The sequence below is a fragment of the Oryctolagus cuniculus genome, chromosome 8, assembly GCF_051225735.1.
Source record: "Oryctolagus cuniculus isolate XC-2025 breed Fujian yellow rabbit chromosome 8, ASM5122573v1, whole genome shotgun sequence".
In the NCBI taxonomy this organism is placed as follows: Eukaryota; Metazoa; Chordata; class Mammalia; order Lagomorpha; family Leporidae; genus Oryctolagus; species Oryctolagus cuniculus.
The window spans coordinates 5,405,336-5,424,280 of NC_142874.1; the positions used below are offsets into that span (position 1 = coordinate 5,405,336).

The window sequence follows — 18,945 nt, forward strand, 5'->3', positions numbered from 1 at the left end:
CTTCTGTGCAAAACAGGTTAATCCAATGTCAGTTCCCTGATTGGTTCATGTAGAGTACCTCATTAGCATACAATTTGACCAATCAGGGGGAAAATTTGTTCTTTAGAAACACATAAAAGTCCCAACCAGGCAGTCCCCTGGAATGGAAGACCCTCCTTTCTCTGATTTTTTTTTTTTGATAAATCCATCACTTTCCACACTCCTGCCTGTTATAAGGAGATCTTCATTAGTGCAGAGCTAAATTGTCCTCCAAAAACAGAAATGTGGTCATTAAGGCTTGAATATCTGCTCACGTGTGGTCATGAGTTGAAAAAATACATTTTGTCACGGACAGGAATTCCTCGGGTTGGCTCTTAGGCCTTTACCATGTGCCTTCCAATTACACAGCTCAGATGAGGTGAATGGCAGGGACATGGATCAGCCTCCTTCCCTGTTTGGAAACTGATGGAGAGGAAGCACACCTCCTCCAGGCTTGTAGCTTATAGCCCTTGCTGGGTGATACCAGTCGGGCTCTGGGAAGGGGGATATGGTCCATCGAGGACACTCCTCTGGACAAGGCTGGCTGTAGAGCCAGGGGAATAGGGTAGAATTTTTGTGGATTCCCAGTACCAAGAGCTCAGGGTTCAGGCTCGGGGCTCAGAGCCACAGTGGCCTTGTCTCATTTCTGTGATAAGTCTGAAGACATCTCGGAAACTGTTCTGTTTTCCCACTAAGGGACTTTCAGAAGGTCTAGATTTTATCCCTCATTCAAGTCTTCACCCTGGGACACAGAAAGCACCAGATACTGAGAGGAAAGAAAATTGCGCAAACTCAAGGATGGGACCCCACATGGAGCACATTTGCCAAAGCCCAGCCATGGTGCTTCAGAACATGTGATGGAAAAAAAGGTTCTTTCCAACTGGGCAGGCCTGGAAAACTGGCCAGGCTTGCAAACCACCAGGGAATGCATGAACAGGGAAAATAAAATCCCAAACATACTACCAAAAAGCAGTGGAGAGATAAAGGAAGACATCACAATTGTCCGCTCTAAAACATGAAATTCCCTATCTTTTCTGCCTGTTCTCTATGGAGATCTCTAAACTGGAGTGAAATGGAACCCCACATGTGAAACGGGGAGGCGGGTCAGGGACCTCAGAAATCTGGTCCCGAGACTTCTGGACCACTCCACTCCCCAGAGCAGTGCCACTGTTGTTCCAGCCTTGTAGAAGAAGCTTCTTTACTAAGCGCCTTTCCGTCCAGCCTTTCAGATTAGCAACGCTTAGACGCTTTCTAGAGCAGCGCCCCGAATCCCTCGCTCCTTACTTCTGTGGGGTGTGGGACACGAAGGAGTCCAGGCGGCCACTTCACCTCTAGGACCTCTGAGTCAGCAGCTTAGGACGGCTGGGCACCGGGGGAAGCCCCCCCATGCTGCTGCAAGGGACCCAGTCTCAAGAATGAGTCAGCCCTGGACAAGCCCCTCCTGCTGCTTGCTTTGCTCCTGGTTCCCCGCTCCCCACATTCTAAGCTCGGACGGTCACCATCTGAGCTCACCAGGATCGTTAGTGGACACGTGGAGTGTTGCCAAATAACCAGGCTGAAGCGCCAGTTGCTAAAGGGAAGTTTTCCTAACTTTTGACAAGCAAAGGGGACAGTGGAAAGGGGCAGTGCCCTAAAGAAGTGCTCCCCCAGGAAGCAGTTTGCCAGAGCTCTTACGGTGAAGGTCAGGGGAGTGTCCAGGATGCCGAAAATGCAGCAACACCCGTCTTCACATATTCTAGGGTCAAAACTCAGACCGCAGTCTCGCCCCTCTCCCGGGTGGACTGAGGTCTGTCCCCTCAGAATACAGGGTTGCAAAACAAGCCTTAATGCCAGACCCTCTGAAGGAAGAGCTCCACTCAGTAGACTGCTTTCAGTTCCTGTGCCCCTCTTGCCCAAATCCTACACTGTTACTCTACTTAAGTGTTCTCCTTAGTTATCTCCTAGTTCTGTGTGATAACTCCTTCATAGTTAATAACCAAGTTATTTTTGATAATTCTGTTCCATAGTCAAGTTCTGGAACTTCTCAGAATCAGGCTTTCCATCTGTAATTGAAGATGGTAGTAATGACCAAATAGGGTTATTACAAGGGTATACTAAAGTACCTCATACAGCACGGTAGATTCTGTAGGTGCTAAATATCATATGAGCATTGGATGTCTCTGGTAAAATTCGGGGGATTATATATACCTGCAGATATGAACCGAAGGGTGGGCCTTGGCCTCATGTTTAAGACACTGTTTAGGGTGCTCTTGTCCAACATCATGAAGCCTGGGTTCAACACCTGGCTGCAGTTGCTTCCTGTAGCTTCCTGCTAGTGCAGACACTGAGAGGCGGGAGTGATTGCTCAAGTCTTTAGGTCTCTGCCGCCCATGTGGGATATCCAGATTGACTTCCAGGTACCCAGCTTTGGCCTGGCCCAGCCCTGGCCGTTGCAGGCATTTGGAGAGTGAACCAGCAGATGGGAGTGCACACTCACTCTCTCTCTCAATCTCTCATTTCTGTAGGCGCACGTGTGTGTGTTTCTGTGGTGTATATGTAACCCTCTCAAATAAATAAAAGATATGGACCAAATTTATTAAAGTAAAAACTTAGCAAGAAGCCAGTAAGCTCTGACAAACCAGGAAGGAGAGCTGGGGTCCCGGTGCCTTAAGCATCAAAACCTGACGTCCAAAGAAGCAAACAGATGATTCGGAGCTCAGCAGAGCAGAACGTTTTTCAGGCTTCTGACCCCACCTCCAGAACCCAGATGCAAGAAAACAAGGGTCGCCAGCGTGCTGCAGTAGGACCACAGAACGAAACGACCCAGAACTCATGGGTTCTGGAAAAGTGCACCACTTTGCTGGCTTCCATGAGACTCCACTGGAGCTCCCCAAATTAACTAAGTGTCCAGTTACATAACCACATGTTCTTAAATACTTATTTGTTTATTTGAAAGTCACAATTAGAGAGAGACAGAGATCTTCCATCCACTGTTTCACTCCCCGGATGGCCTTAGCAGCCAGCACTGGGCCAGGCCAAAGCCAAGAGCCAGGAGCTTCATCCAGGTCTCCCACATGGGTGCAGGGGCCCAGGTACTGGGGCCTCTTCTGCTGCTTTCCCAGGCCATTAGCAGGGAGCTGGCTTGGAGTCCTGCAGCCAGGACTTGAACCAGCACTCAAGTTGCATACCAGGGCCGCAGGATTCAACTTAACTCATTATACCACAGCACCAGCCTGTCAACCATATTTTAATCCAATCGCTCACTCACTCAGTCCCTGGATCTATCGGGGTCTAAAGCAAGAGCTGGAAACCACTCTAGATGTAGTAAACATATGGTGCATTAAACATCTAGAGTATTTGCAAAATTCCCAAACAACTTGGAAGAGTGGGAGCACTGATGCCATTAGATTCAAATACCACCATCACCATACTCCAAAAACTGGTACTGCAGCCACTGCCATGGCCAGCCATACTGCCTCCTGCCCCAGAAAACCACTTGACCCATAACACTGGTAATGCCTGAAACACACAGCCACTGCCACAGTGGAGCCTCAATACCATGTCTCTCTTTTAGACACAGCAAGAGGGAAATGACCTAACACCTCTCTTCCACCAACTAGGACCTACCAGTGCATCCAGAACCTGGCTATAAAGAAGTGACACAATGTCTCCACTCTACAAGAACATGCACAGGGCATGGGGTCAGATGGCGGCTGACGGAGCCAGTCTGCTATGCTCAGCCATGGGCCCTTTGTAGCTGTACAACGCAATGACCGTGTCTCACATAGTTTACCCCTTTGGTCCATTCACGTTTCCCCTCACCTTCATTCAGCCTAGGCTAACAATGAGCTCAGATTTCAGTAAACAGCGCAGCAGACTACTGCTTGAACTTGCACACCAAATCCAGAAACTGTGAGGATAGCTAATCTTGTTAAGTAGCTTTTCCCGGTCTAGAGTTAAATCCTGCCTGCTGGCCTATCACCCTTAGAAACTAGTCCCTCGTGATTCCCCATGTTTCTGCCTATATAAAAAAGTGAAATTTTTTGGTATGTCAGTCTTCTCTTTCTAGTCCAACTCCACACTTGTCTTCTGGGGTGCATTGGGAACCGATTCTAACTGTAATACACTGGAAACAACAAGTATGGGACTGGAAGGGCCGGAGGGGAGAGAGATGACAGCTTACTTACCCCAAGTAAAGTAACCAGCACATCTTCACACGAACCACCACTACTCTCTTCACATGGGAAAAGGGAGCTGCCCTGTTCACCCAGGGGTTCTGTCGGATGGAGATATAGGGTCCTCAAATCAACTGAACACACACACTCGTCCCAGCACAATTCACAAAGTCTCCCTCTTTCCAAATCAGTATTCTAGCATTTACTTAAAATAAATGGCAAAACGTGAATTCGGCTTAGGATGTAACTTAGCTGACTGATCAGATTTTATGTGAATGTGAATTGGGGCTACATCAATCCTGACCTAAGGCCACTGGAGATAGAAGATTATCTTAGGGTAGTCAAGGAAAATCCCTGGTTGTCTGAGTTTCTTTAGACTGAAGGTAAAACCCTGAGCCTGTGGTTTTCTTTCTTTAATTTCTCCTGAACCATCCTGCAACACTTAACATTTCTTGTTTCCATTCTCATGATTTATCTCTGCAACCACTTTGCCATAGTCCAGCCTCCAGGAAGCCAGAAGTGATGTAATTTGTGTGTGTGTGTTTTGTCACTGGGTCCCATTTTACAATGGCAGCATGGGTGCCAAAACCTTCAAATCCAGCTAGGTCAGACAGAGCTGTACCCTATCTGAAGTTTCCACCCTGGAGAGTCTTCTCTCCAGTCCCTTCTAGAGACAGAAAACAATGCTGGTCCCAGAGTCTCTTGATTTCTTTAGTTAAAAATCCTTTAAAGATCTAGAATAGCCATTATAACTCCCACTCTAGTTTTTCTTGAGAGTTAACAAGGAAGACGGGAGAACTGAGTTAGTCTAAGGCCACCCAAAGACTATGCTGAGTATGGCAGAAATAATTTATATATAAAAATCCATGTATAATTTAACACTAATGTACAGAAATAGTATCTCTCTCCCCCCCCCACTCTCCCTCACTCCCTCCCCCATCTCTCCCTCCCCCAACTCTACCTCCCCCCCTCACCCTGTGTATTTGGGCATCCTAAAGGAGTCCTGTCACCATTTGGAAGAAAATGTAGAAGTGATGCAAAAAGATGTAAGATGATGGGGTCACAGTAGGTTAAGCCAGCACCTGCGACCCTGGCATTTCATTTGAGTGCTGGTTCAAGTCCTGGCTGCTGGACTTCCAAGCCAGCTCCCTGCTAATGTGCTGGGTAAGCAGCAGGAGTTGGCCCCAGTATCTGGGCCCCTGCACCCATGTGGGAGACCTGGATGGAGTTCCAGGATCCTGGCTTCAGCCTGGCCCAGCCCTGGCCATTGCAGGCTTTTGGGGAGTGAACCAACTGATGGGAGATTGATCTCTCTCTCTCTCCCCCTCTCTCTCCCTCTCTCTCCCTCCCTTCCTCCCTCCCTCTCTCTTTCTCTCTCTCTCCTCTTCTCTCCCCCTTCCCCCTCCTTCCCTCCCTCCCTTCCCCTCTCTAGTTGTAACTTTACCTTTCAAGTAAATGAACAAATCTTTTAAGAGCGAGCGAGAGGGAGGGATGGAAGGCTTTGCCCAAGGCCAAAGACCTCCAAGAGAGCAAAGCCCTGCATCCCCATTCACCTGTCCATCCCGTCCCATGGTTGGCTTCCTTGTCTTCTCTGTTTAAAACTACTTAACCAGAAGATTGTGAGGAATTTTGTGAGGAAAAATTATCTTCTCCCCCACCTCCATGAAGATCCTCTGGGTCTTGTTGGTTCTTTCTTAAGGTGATATGGAAGTTTAAAATAAAAATCAGAAAATATACACGAACACAGAATAATCTCTCTGAATATTGTGGTGCCTTTAACAGAAAAGGAGTGAGGGTGAACACTTGGCACAGCCGGTACAATGCCACATGGGATCTCTGCATCCCATGTCAGTTCCTAATTCCATCCTGGCCCTTCCACTTCATCCGGAAACCTGCTGATGAGTTCTGGCAAACAGCAGCTCAAGCGCTGGGGCCCCTGCCACCCATGGGAGAGACAAGGGTGGAGTTCCTGGCTCCTGGATCCAGCCTGGCCCAGCCCTAGCTATTGTCATTTGGGGAGTGAACCAGCAGGTGGAAATGCTCATTCCCTCTCCCTCTCTCCCTCTCTCCCCCTCTATCCCTCTCCCTCTCTCCCTCCTTCTCTCCCTCTCTCTCTGCTTCTTCCTCCCTCCCTTTCTCCCTTTTAAGTAGATAAAAATAAACATTTTCTTAAATGCAGACTAGGGCTCCTTCCCAGAGGCACAGGATCTGTATCTACATTTCAAGAGAATCCCCAGGTGATACTTGTCCAGTAAGTTTCAGACTCACTGGCTTATTTCAAAGGGAGGACCAAATTTTTCCCACAATGCAACAGAATATTTCCATCATCTTGAGTTTCTCCACTTTCTGGTTTTTTCAGAAGACAACAGTGGATGGCCTCTGCAATTTGATAACTATTTTGCCCATCGCTACAAAATGCCTCCCGCACCTCGCTTGAAGGCAAAGACATCCGAATGCCGCCGTAAGTGATCAGATCCTTTAAGTCTCCTTTTCAATGAGTTCATGTTTTTAAAAGTTGGGTTCAGCACTGAAAAGAAAAAAAAGGGTAATTATAGTTTTATACTTGCAAACTGCACTAGGGATGGAGTCTTAATTTGGGATTTTATGCAAAGATGACTGAGGGATAGTAAGTGTCAAAGAAATCATGTCAGGTTCAGAAACAAAAGGAACAGCAGTCAGTCAGGTAGCTTTGATGTTTAAGCTCCCTTTTCGCAACCAGTACAGTCTGAGGTGAAGGAAGCTGATGAACTAGAACAGCTGAGAATCTGGATTGTAATGTTTGCAAGGGAAATTCTTCTGGCGTTTAAACTACTTTAGAGCTATGAACGCCTTAACTATTGCAACCTGCTGCTTATAGTCACACACCAAACTCTTAACAAAAACTTGGAAGAAGTATGGAAGCATCTAAACTTCAGGATTAAGTCTGTAGTATTTGCGGTCAGGAAGTTACATAAAATAATTCCTTTTAAATCAGTTGAATAAATTAATAAATTATGCATTATAAGTCTGTACCTTAGAGCTATAATTCCAACCTTAGCTTTTCAAAACCTTGGTTAAAACACAGGGATTGGGAAGGAACATTTTACTGTGTTTTTTTCTTTAATATACAGCCATAAATTATAAAGTGCAGCTTTCAAATTTTTAATATTTTTGTCTTCCCTATTCCGATGGGATTAATTCTTAGAACTACTTGGAATCCTCAGTGAGAGAGACCACTCATCTTTTTGCTGAGTCACTTAGGTTGCTCAGCTACCCCTTGCACCACTCCTGCCCCCCAGAGGACTGGGAACAAATGACAGGATCACTAAAAAACTAAAACTTTCAGGAGTGACGGAAATCAGCAAATACAATCAAACTGCTGGTAGAATGCATGAAAACATAGTGAACTAAGCCGTGTTGTCTCAAAACGTAGTTTTCCTTTTCTTTGCTCATATATTGTTTTTATTCTCAAATGTTCGTTGAATCTTCATATCTCACCTCATTCCCAAAAGAATCTGGGGCAACTTACAATTAACATACGGCTGCTGACAGAGGCGAGCCATTCGCATGCTATACAAGACAGAAGTTAGGTGGCGAATGGAAGTGGCAGAGGGAAGTTACACGAGAAAACCCTGACAGAAATGCAGTGAAAACATCCAGAGATGAGTTCAGAATTTTGTAACCGTTAGGTCAGGAGGGAAAATAATGAGTTACATAAATTTCATCATCTTGTTTGTAAAGCAAAAATAAACAAATGGGGGGAAATAAATCAGGCCAGCTAGAGAAAATAATTTTTGCCTGATTTTGCACTCTGAAAAAAATATGTCACAAACAGAAACACTTCTGAACAACAGATCTACACAACACATAATGTATGCAAATCACAGGAGTAATTGTTTTCATCAGAACTTAATAAAGAACAAATATATTATTTACTTTTATTTTTTATTTGAAAGGTATAGGGGAAGATTTCCCCCATCCACTGGTTCACTCTCCAAATGTTTGCAAAACCTGGGACTGGGCCAGTCTAAGACCAGAAGCCTGGAACTCAGTCTGGGCCTCCCACTTTGGTGATAGGGACCCACATACTTGAAACATCCCCTGCTGCCTCCCAGGGTGCACAGGATGATATTATCAGGAAATTAGAACTGCACGCAGACCCAGGACTCTAAGGCAGGTACTCCAATATGGGATGCAGGCTTCCTAAGGGGCATCTTAACCATTATGTCAGATGCCCAGCCCCAAAGGTATAATTCTTTTATTTATTTATTTATTTGATAGGTAGAGATATAGATAGTGAGAGAGAGAGAGACAGAGAGAAAGGTCTTCCTTCCGATGGTTCACCCCCCAAATGGCCACTATGGCCGACATTGTGCCGTTCCGAAGCCAGGAGCCAGGTGCTTATCCTGGTCTCCCATGGGGTGCAGGGCCCAAGCACTTGGGCCATCCTCCACTGCCCTCCCGGGCCACAGCAGAGAGCTGGACTGGAAGAGGAGCAACCGGGACTAGAACCCGGCACCCATGTGGGATGCCGGCACTGCAGGCGGAGGATTAACCAAGTGAACCACGGCACCGGCCCCAAAGATATAATTCTTAATTTGACTTCTTTCAAAACAATTTGGGGGCTTGTGATTAATAATTAAATATCTTTCAAACTTGAAAGCAGTATAAAAAATAATGGGTAGTGTAAAATCTGGGGGTGAAACTTAAGTTTCCTATGATGCCACTTTATTTAAATCAGATTATTATAGGGATTTTTTTTTTAAGAATCGAACAGAGTGTCCCACAACCATTTTGATTAGATGAAAGCACTTGAGGAATTCACATTTTTAAAATTACCTCTCGAGAAATAACATGCAAAACATAATATCTAACAAAGTTTGAACTTAAAGTATTTGTTAAGAACTGTTTGCTAAGCCATAATTTTACCACTCAGAGGCTACCAACATAACTCACTATTTCTTTTATTTTAACATAGCTGAAATTTCATATACAAACCATTTTCATCAAATTTTTCTGTTGGTGTTTTAGCATAATAAGCTATCCATGTTATTACAAACATTTTAAAACACATAATCTCCTATTTTGTAAGGGACATACTTTATTTAATCACTTCACTGGTGGGTATTTATGTCATTTTCCATTTTCCTTATTACAGACAACCCTGGAATCAGCACGTATGGGTTATGTTAATTCAGTCTATGCAGAAGAGAAAGCATTGGCACTAATGCTGACTTCACTGATTTGCACTGCCCTCCTCCCATGTCTCTCCTCCTCATGGCCTTCTCCCATCTCGAGCTTCTCCCTCCCATCCTCACAGTACACAGACACTCATATACTAGATATGGCTTTGAGAGTCCATTTTCAAAGCTGCATAACCAAAATGAGTACTTAACAACTACAAAACTGTTGTAAAAGTTCTTGGCAAACACTCTGTTTACATGAAACACCAAATCAAAGTTATGACCGTGAACCCTTACAGCCCTGTCGAGGAGACTTGAGAGTTTCCCGGGAGGAGAGGGAGAACACCTGCCCTGCCACGTCTGAGCTCAGAGGCGTAGCAGCTGGGCTCACTGAGGCTCATCCACAGGAGGCTACTTGACCCCTGAAACTCTTGCCCACTGTGCAAGCTTCACTAGAAAGGTCGGAAACTGGGAACTGTAGGCAGAGAATACTCACAGAAAACTGACTTTGTCCTGTGATGTTTTAAATTGAAAGCATTGTGATTCTGGCTTTTTTGAGGAAGTCAGTAGGCCTGTTTTGGTGCAGTGACAGTTTGGAGAAGCCATCCCATTGGGACATGCAAACACAGTTACACCCACTTGACCTGGTCCCTGTCGGCGGCTGAGTCTATAACCCTTGCTGGAGATGGCAGGGCTCCAAGAGGAAATGGGCAGGGGCGGCATTCTAGTTGCTCTCGGTAACTGTCCACATTCCGTCAACTAGGAATCAGACCATAACAATGATATTGAATGATAATCACATTACATTGCTTAGCTATGTGAACGCACAATTGCCAGTTTCTGGTAGACTTTAGATACGTGACATCCCATCAACAAGACTTTCACTACAGCCCCACAAGATGCCCAAAGGTACACACCCCGTTCATTCTCTTCCCAACACCCGAAGCAGTGAAAACAGGAAGACTGTGCCGAAAAACATGTGCATGCCCAGTTCCTAGTTAAACTGACTCAGTCCCCCATTCAAGGTTTTACTCACGCTATTCGTAAGTACTTGCTCCCCCAATAGAAGCTTAGATGGGAACACTGCAGCCCATCACACCCTACCACATCTCCCTTTCCTGATCTAACAACAGACGACTTCATTCCTTTTGCAACAAGTTGAGAAGGGTGATCTGCCGTTTTAAGAAATGCATGGGCTGGTGATTGTGTGTGCTTCCAAATGTAATGTTCTAGCAGTATTTCAAGTTTCAGTCAAAAGCAACTTTCCAAGCCTTAATTTGAAGCTTTGCCCAACTGCTTAGGTAAGACACGACATAGATTTGTATGAAATAATTTTCTCATAGCTTTTCATTTCTCTTTTCATTATCCTCCTCTTCCTGGACCCGCCTTTCATCCTCACTTACCACCCCCTCTCTACTCAGTAGTCGGTTCTGTGCCCGGGCAATGTGCTTGCCAAGGTCTACATCTTGACTGTGATGAAACCAATTTACGAGCTGTTCCTTCAGTTTCTTCAAACGTGACAGAAATGTAAGTAGAAAAGAATGGCCTCCTTACGGCCAGAACAGCACCTATAAAGCCGTATCATAGCTAAGACCGTGTCATTATCAAGAATACGTTTGAGCTTCAGAGATGATGGCATTTCAATAATTGCTTACTTTTTGCATTTATTAAATGCCAGGCTCTACATTAAATTATTCCATATGTTCGTTTATGTAGCCCTTCATTTTGATCCTAGAAAGCATGTGGTATCACCGTGTTTTCTGTATACACAAGATGCCCTCAATTGTATGTGCTACTGAGAAAAAGGATTGTTATGCAAACTGTTACATAGAGTTTTTATTGGGCATACTGAAAAAGCTATTTTAAAATTTATAGGACATAAGCTTTAATATATTCCTATGGATAAATACAAAAAAGAAAACAAGTAGAATAAATTAGGCAAAATATTCCCAGAATTTCATGTTTAAATCTAACTCTTGTGAATCACCTTTTTCTCAGAAATACTGATATTTTTTCTAGATAATTCCTATATGTGTATGTGAAAGAAAATAAGTGGCTTATCGATTTGTAGTGCTTGTACTTATTGGGTTTTAGTAAAACTTGAATTCAGCAGCACAAACCATCATATTTGACTGAAACTTTCAAAAAAGAAGTCAGTGGAGGATGGATATTTTAGTTCAGTATTTTTGCTGAGCTTTTTTCTTCTCATTCCAGTGTCCCAGTACCTTGTAGCTCTGACTTTTGAGTGTATTAAGACAAATAGAAGTGGTTCTTGATTCTACAGTGTTGGCAAGTCTTGCCTTTTCCAAAGCAAACCACGTAACAGCAACTCTAATGCTGGAGATTTAAGGGCGGGAGGAGCTACACCTTGGTGTTCCTGTAGGTACTGTACCGTCAGAGCCACAGAATCGGCAGGTTTCCCCGTTTGATAGCAGCCTGAGAACACTGGCGGAGTGAACCACAGTGGAGGTAAATTTCCAGCCTGCACTAAAGACAGAAGAGAGGCCTCCAGCCTTCCACCTGCTCCTTGCCTCACAGCAGCTCTTTTTCATACTAATTAGTGCTATTGGGAAAAAAACAGTGATCCCCCAAAAGTGCCTAAGGTTTCTCAGAGGAGCGGTTTTTATAATTGAAATTCTAACTGGAATTGGTGGGTATAAGAATTGATTATAGTTTCACTCTGTTTTCAGAGAAAATGATCATTCCTACTGTTTATATCAGGTGACCCGAAAATCCAAATCAAAGACTGCCCTTATGCTGCCAGTCTCGTTTTCCCTTTTTCCACGTGTAAAATTCACACTCATTCTTCAACAGTCAACTAACCTCTGTAAAAGAAAGGAACAGGCGGAGAAAGCTGGAGAAATGGAAAGGGATAATGTGACGGCTAACTGAGACAGTGTGATCCCCCAGAGAGAGAAGGATTCACTGAATTGAAATAATTCTACTGGAATTTTAAAAAACTTTTCTGGCCCAACACATGTGCTTATGTATACGTAATACATAAAGAGATGTGTGCAGGCCTGTGGACCACCAGTTTCCCACCAGTAGCTTAAAGAGACAAACAGGAAAGATCCCCTTGAAGGACTGGCTGCAAAGAGGCAAAGGAACAGAGTGAGTCCAGGAGGATCCCGAGGCTTCACCTTATGTCTAAGCACAATCAGGGATGGTGAGAGCTGAGGGCTCCAGGGTCAGGTGTATTTTTCAATTTCAGATTAACAGTTCATCTGGATTTGTAAGAAGGAGGCTGAGAAGTTCACGGCTCCCACACTTTGTTTTCCATGCAAAGATAGCGTTTCCTTGTGTTGCGTTAGCTGCTTGATTCCAGTTGTCCATTTATACTTCTCTCTGCGGAGCACTGGCTCGGCCTCACAGCTCACCCCAGTCTGTCTGTCCAGTAGGGAAAAAGAACTCTGGGCTTTACAGCAAACACACTGGAAGAGTAAATATTGCATTTTATTACTGAGTTCTTTCAGATTTGAGTTGGAACTATTACAGGAAAATGTCACAAATATAAGTAAAGGATCAAAGAAGTTAATAATCCAGGTGATGTCTGTTGATTGTTTTTTAAGGATGTTTCACACACATGCTAGTGAACAAAACAGGCATACCCAGAGAGCTAAGATTAGTTACACATTGTTTGGGTTTGCTAAATATTAGCTTTGACCATTTCAGAATTGTCTGTAAGATCTTGGAATTTAATCACTGACACTGCTTGGTGTTAGTAGTAAGAGTTTTGTTTATAAAAACTACAGCTACGAGGCCAGCACCGTGGCGCAGTAGGTTAATCCTCCACCTGTGGTGCCAGCGTCCCACATGGACACCGGTTCTAGTCCCGGCTGCCCCTCTTCCAATCCAGCTCTCTGCTGTGGCCTGGGAAGGCAGTGGAGGATGGTCCAAGTGCTTGGGCCCTGCACCCCATGGGAGACCAGGAGGAACCACCTGGCTCCTGGCTTCGGCCATTGCAGCCATCTGGGGAACGAACCAATGGAAGGAAGACCTCTCTGTCTCTCCCTCTCACTGTCTATAACTCTACCTCTCAAATAAATAAATCTTTTTTAAAAAGACAGGAACATTATCTTTTCTTTCAAAGTGCAAGCTGCAGGCCTTCAATATATGTTTGCTGAGAAAATTAACCAATTAGCACATTTTTAAGGATACACTACACTTTCACCAATTACCTTAAATGAAACCCAAATGCTTAATACTTCCATACAAACATTTAAATAGGGCTGAAAGAAGAATTTGATATCTAAACCAGATGAGAATTATTAGTAGAAAAGGGATTTTTGATGAGCCAGTAATGCAAGGAAGAAAAGAATATTTGGTGACAACCCAGCAGCTGAGTGATTTCAAGAAGAACCATTCATTCATTAAAGAAAATCATTGCATGACTGGCCGGATAGTCAGACCCGAGTTTCTTAGCCTTCCTTCTTTTCATTTTTGTGCCCCTCCTCCGAAAGCCTGTGTAGATTTTTTTAAGATTTCATTTATTTATTTGAGAGGTAGAGTTACAGACAGTGAGAGGGAGAGACAGAAAGGTCTTCCGTCCATAGGTTCACTCCCCAAATGGCCACTACGGCCGGAGCTGTGCTGATCAGGAGCCAGGTGCATCTTCCCAGTCTCCCATGTCGGGAGCAGGGGGCCCAAGGACTTGGGCCATCTTCTACTGCTTTCCCAGGCCACAGCAGAGAGCTGGATTGGAAGAGGGGTAGCTGGGACTAGAACCGGTGCCCACATGGGATGCTGGCTGGTAGAGGATTAACCTACTACGCCACAGCGCCGGCCCCTAGATATTTTTCTATTTGTCCCTTCCTGTGAAAATTTAATACTGAAAGTGTTCTGTATATCCATCCCTATTTAAAACATATTTAAAGAAAGATTGTTTTCTCACACCCTTAAGAATCAATTTATGCCCCAATAGAGATGCATGGTCTTCTAGATTATGTTTCTCACATTGGACTCCAAAAATGTGTTCTGGGGAGTCTAAGAAAGTATATTTCTTTTAGAAAAATTCATTAGCAAGTCTAAACACCACCAGTGGTCCGAAACCTAGCCTATGATAAGTCACTGAATTGAGTTGATCTCCAGACCACGCAGTCCATCGCTCATGTGTCAGTTATATGGCACTGGGTTAAGTTAACCTCCAGACAGTGTCGTCTATTGTTCCAACATACTATATAAAGAAATCGCTAACAATAGCATCACTGTAGCAGAGATCATCTGGTCCAAATCCCTTTCACAGTTAAGGAGATTAACTTGGAAAGGTTACGTGTGGTTCATGCAGCAGACCCCAGCTACACTGGTTGTAGTATTTTGCTTGCTTGCTTGATTTATTTTGTTTCCACTACATTATACTGCCTTTCTAAAAATGTTTAAGATTTGGGGCCTTTCCAATGCAAACACAGTTATGTGGATCTGATCTCGTCAATCTGCTTATTAAATTGTAATATAAGAGAAAATCTTTATATACAATTTATTGGGAATTGAAATGGGATTATTTATTGTGTAAAGATGGTACAAGATATACATATGTATACTGAAAGCTTCCTTAATGATTAATTTTAAGGTGATAGAATGCAAGCAATAAAATATTGAAGACCATGAAACTACTTAAGTGCTTTGATATCCCTTAAAGAGAAAACACCACTTTATTGTTATTCAAAAATGAAAATCCCCTCTAATGTCTTTTAAATGCAAATAGAAAAGGGGAGCATAACTGAAAAACCAATTTTCCCAGTTTAAAGTTTTAAATTTTTCTTACAGTAGGATTTTGTAACCTAAGCTTAAGAAAGGGTGACTACTTGAATCACATAAAATCCAGTGTTAGACCCAATTCAGATGATGCTCTGAGTATGTGAGTAGCATCATTTAGTTAAATGTTTCCTGAAGGCTAGCACCAAATAATTCATCTTACAGTTTTTATACTATTATAGTTTAAAAGTAAAGGGAAAAGGTTTTAAGTAAGAACAAAAACTTGTATTTATTTCAGGTCACTTCAGTGGAACTTACTAAGCAAGCTTCCTCCTGATGGCTTCAAGAAGTACCATGATCTTCAGAAGCTGTAAGGAAAACATGTGTTCCTGTGATTAAGGTTAACCGGCATCTTCAGGCAAATCTGTTTCTTCCCACTTCTCTGTAGACCAAAACGCTGCACCACTGCTGAAGTCTAACCCTGCTTCAAGGCATTACTTAACTGTTAGCTCAAGACCTCCAATAACACGTTTCTCCGAGTAGTTCTTTTATTTTTTTATTTATTTATTTATTTTTTGGACAGGCAGAGTGGATAGTGAAAGAGAGAGAGACAGAGAGAAAGGTCTTCCTTTGCCACTGGTTCACCCTCCAATGGCCGCCGCGGCCGGCGCACCGCGCTGATCTGAAGGCAGGAGCCAGGTCCTTATCCTGGTCTCCCATGGGGTGCAGGGCCCAAGCACTTGGGCCATCCTCCACTGCACTCCCTGGCCACAGCAGAGAGCTGGCCTGGAAGAGGGGCAACCGGGACAGAATCCGGCACCCTGACCGGGACTAGCACCCAGTGTGCCGGCGCTGCAAGGTGGAGGATTAACCTAGTGAGCCGCGGCGCCGGCCCCGAGTAGGTCTAGCAGCCATTCTATAAAACCTCAGATACCTGTCTTCAAAGCAACCGGAATCCATGTGTTGTGAATCCACCTGCTAGCACCCCTACAATGGAAACGCTCACAGCTGGTACTCAGCATTATTCCAGCACGCATAACCTCGGTGCCCATCAGAGAGAAAGATGTAGTTGTCTTTTGCCAGGTCTGCCATCAAGATTACAAAGTAAAGGATTTTCTTCCGTATGTTCACAGATTCAGTCTTGACCTGACATAGCAGGTCGTGGACAGAATACTCTGAGCATGTTGTTTGAGAACTTGATTCCATCTCACACCTGCTCGAAGGGTTGGTTTTATTTTAACCTCCCGTGGTATCTGACATGCTCACTGCCCTTTCATGCAGGGCCCTGTATGTACTCCCAAAATGCACTAGTCCCAGGTGATACTTACCTGCTATTCATGCCAACTTAATGACTAAGTCATATTGTCATGTGACTGGATTGCTGGGTTTAGATAGTCTCTAAATCACATTATCTGTGAAATATCTCAGAATTCTTTATTTCATTTTCATACTGTACTGTTTTAATTTTGGCTCTATGCTAGAAAAATCTGGTACATAAATACATGTTTGCACATTATCTAAAATAACAGCAGGAAATACAGTAGTATCAGAAAAAAAAATTAACCCACTTCATTCAGCGAAATGTGCTGAAAACCCAGATAATCTACAGAACAATACATTTTTATTTTTAATTTTAATTTTTTTAAAGAGATATTTATTTGAAAGTCAGAGTTACACAGAGAAGGAGAGAGAGAGAGAGAGGTCTTCCATCTGCTGGTTCACTCCCCAGATGGCCGCAATGGCCAGAGCTGCGCTGATCTGCAGCCAGGAGCCAGGAGCTTCTTCCAGGTCTCCCACATGGGTGCAAGGGCCCAAGGACTTGGGCCACCTTCTACTGCTTTCCCAGGCCACAGCAGAGAGCTGGATCGGAAGTGGAGCAGCCGGACTAGAACCGACGCCCATATGGGATGCCGGCGCTTCAGGTCAGGGCATTAACCTGCTGCGCCGCAGCGCTGGCCCCTTAATTTTAATTTTTAACACTGTAGTTTATAGGTACAATTCTAAGAACACAACAATCTTCCCTTCATGCCACCCTCCCTCTCCCTGTATTTCACATTTGAAAGTAAAAATTGCAATGGAAATGACTTGACAGAACTTCTGAACATTTATCAATCAACAAAGAAAAGTTTTTCAAAAGTTCTAGTACAGAAACTTCAAGGGGATAGTTCGTTATTTATCTCCTGATGGCTGGAATCTTCCTGATGGAAGAGTTTTCCTGATCTGTAGCACCACCTTATGTCCACATGTTTGAAAGAGGTTTGACCACAAATTTGTGCATGTATATATGTGTCTCATTCTAATGTCAAGAGTTCTTTATTCTGTACAGAGAACTGTGTCAGATATATTACAAATATCTTCCCTTAGTGGTTTTCCTTTTTATCTTCCTTTTATTATCTTATTATTTAAAACTTTTTATTACCAAACCACAAATCTAAATATAAAAACTCAGGTATATATATCACAGTAGTTTAGCATTTTTGCACAATGAACATTGAATTAATTCTTAAGTGGTCAATTTGTTCCAAGTAAAAAAATGATCAACATAGCCTGATTAGTAAAAAAAAGAAAGGTTCTCATTGGTTATTTAAAGTATAGCATGGCTAAACCTCCATGCAATACAGTTTCTTGATTATCAGATCTTTGCAACATTTAGAAACAGATAAATGCATGTAAAAGTCCTTCTGTACGGGGGCTGGCGCCGTGGCACAGTAAGTTAATCCTCCACCTGCGGCACCGGCATCCCATATGGGAGCCGGTTCTAGTCCCGGTTGCTCCTCTTCTGGTCCAGCTCTCTGCTGTAGCCTGGGATAGCAGTAAAAGGTGGCCCAAGTGCTTGGGCCCCTGCACCCACATGGGAGACCTGAAAGGAGCTCTTGGCTCCTGGCTTCGGATCAGCTTAGCTCAGGCCATTGCAGTCATTAGGGGAGTGAACCAACGGAAGGAAGACCTTTCTCTCTGTCTTTCACTGTCTGTAACCCTGTCAAATAAATAAATAAAATCTTTAAAAATAGAAATATTTAAAAAGTCCTTCTGTATATAGTAAAGAAGATGAACTGTCTACCATATGATTAGGCTGATAGTATGTGGTGAAATGGTCAGGTACAGAATAAATTTTATACTAACATTTTACAAGTTAAGTTTCCTATATGTTACTAACATTTTACAAGTTAGGTTTCCTGCATGTTTGAAAATAGGAAATCTCTTTTAGTCAAAATTTCTAATTAATTGAAACTTCATTGATATTGTTTCTCCCTTTTAGCTCCTAAAATTTATAATAAATTGCAGGTATAAATATATGTGTATGTATGTGTGTGTGTGTGTGTGTGTATATATATATATATATAAACTTCAAGACACATTAAAGGCCAGTGGAGACCTGCATGACAACAAGAAGGCAGGCATAAAGTCCTTCCTTTATCATTCCTGACTACCTGGGACAGGTACACATAGACATATAGAGCCTTACATAGGTGCATATGATACAGTATCTTGTTCTCTGATACCTGTTTCCTTCTACCTCCAGTTAAATGGAGATCAGAGGTTGGTATTGCTTTATTTAACTATAAAAGCCTGCATTCTTGTCTTGCCATTCCATTCTAACTTAGATTCCTCTAGTACCAATTATTTTTATTTATATTTTCTCTTTTGCTTCTATATTTCTTCTTGAAGCAAGGCATGGAGTTTCAAAATAATAAAAGTGAGGTTAACTTGCTTAGCACATTTGCAGCTAACATGGAATATTGTATGTCACACTAAAAACACCCTTTACTTGTAGTTTGGCCAGCACTGTGTCAAGCTCTTACAAATTTCAAGAATTGTCTCAGGAAATGTTGAAAAGTCTGGCTTCTGGGTGTGTTTGATTAGTGAATGCTTTACTGTGCACTAAAGCTTTATTCCTGGAACATTTAAATAGTAATTTT

At 43.2% G+C, this 18,945-nt stretch overlaps 1 protein-coding gene across 7 annotated transcripts in view; it reads left to right on the forward strand.

Annotated features, from left to right (window-relative positions):
- Positions 1–18,945, forward strand: part of RXFP1 (relaxin family peptide receptor 1) — a 150,966-nt gene that overhangs the window by 88,454 nt on the left and 43,567 nt on the right. For 5 of the 7 annotated variants that reach the window (XM_089301747.1, XM_017350136.4, NM_001329078.1 and 2 more), the window contains 3 exon segments: positions 6,532–6,633; positions 10,756–10,861; positions 15,324–15,395. In XM_089301747.1, coding sequence (XP_089157873.1) covers positions 6,532–6,633; positions 10,756–10,861; positions 15,324–15,395 — 280 coding nt within the window. 7 annotated transcript variants of the gene reach the window in all.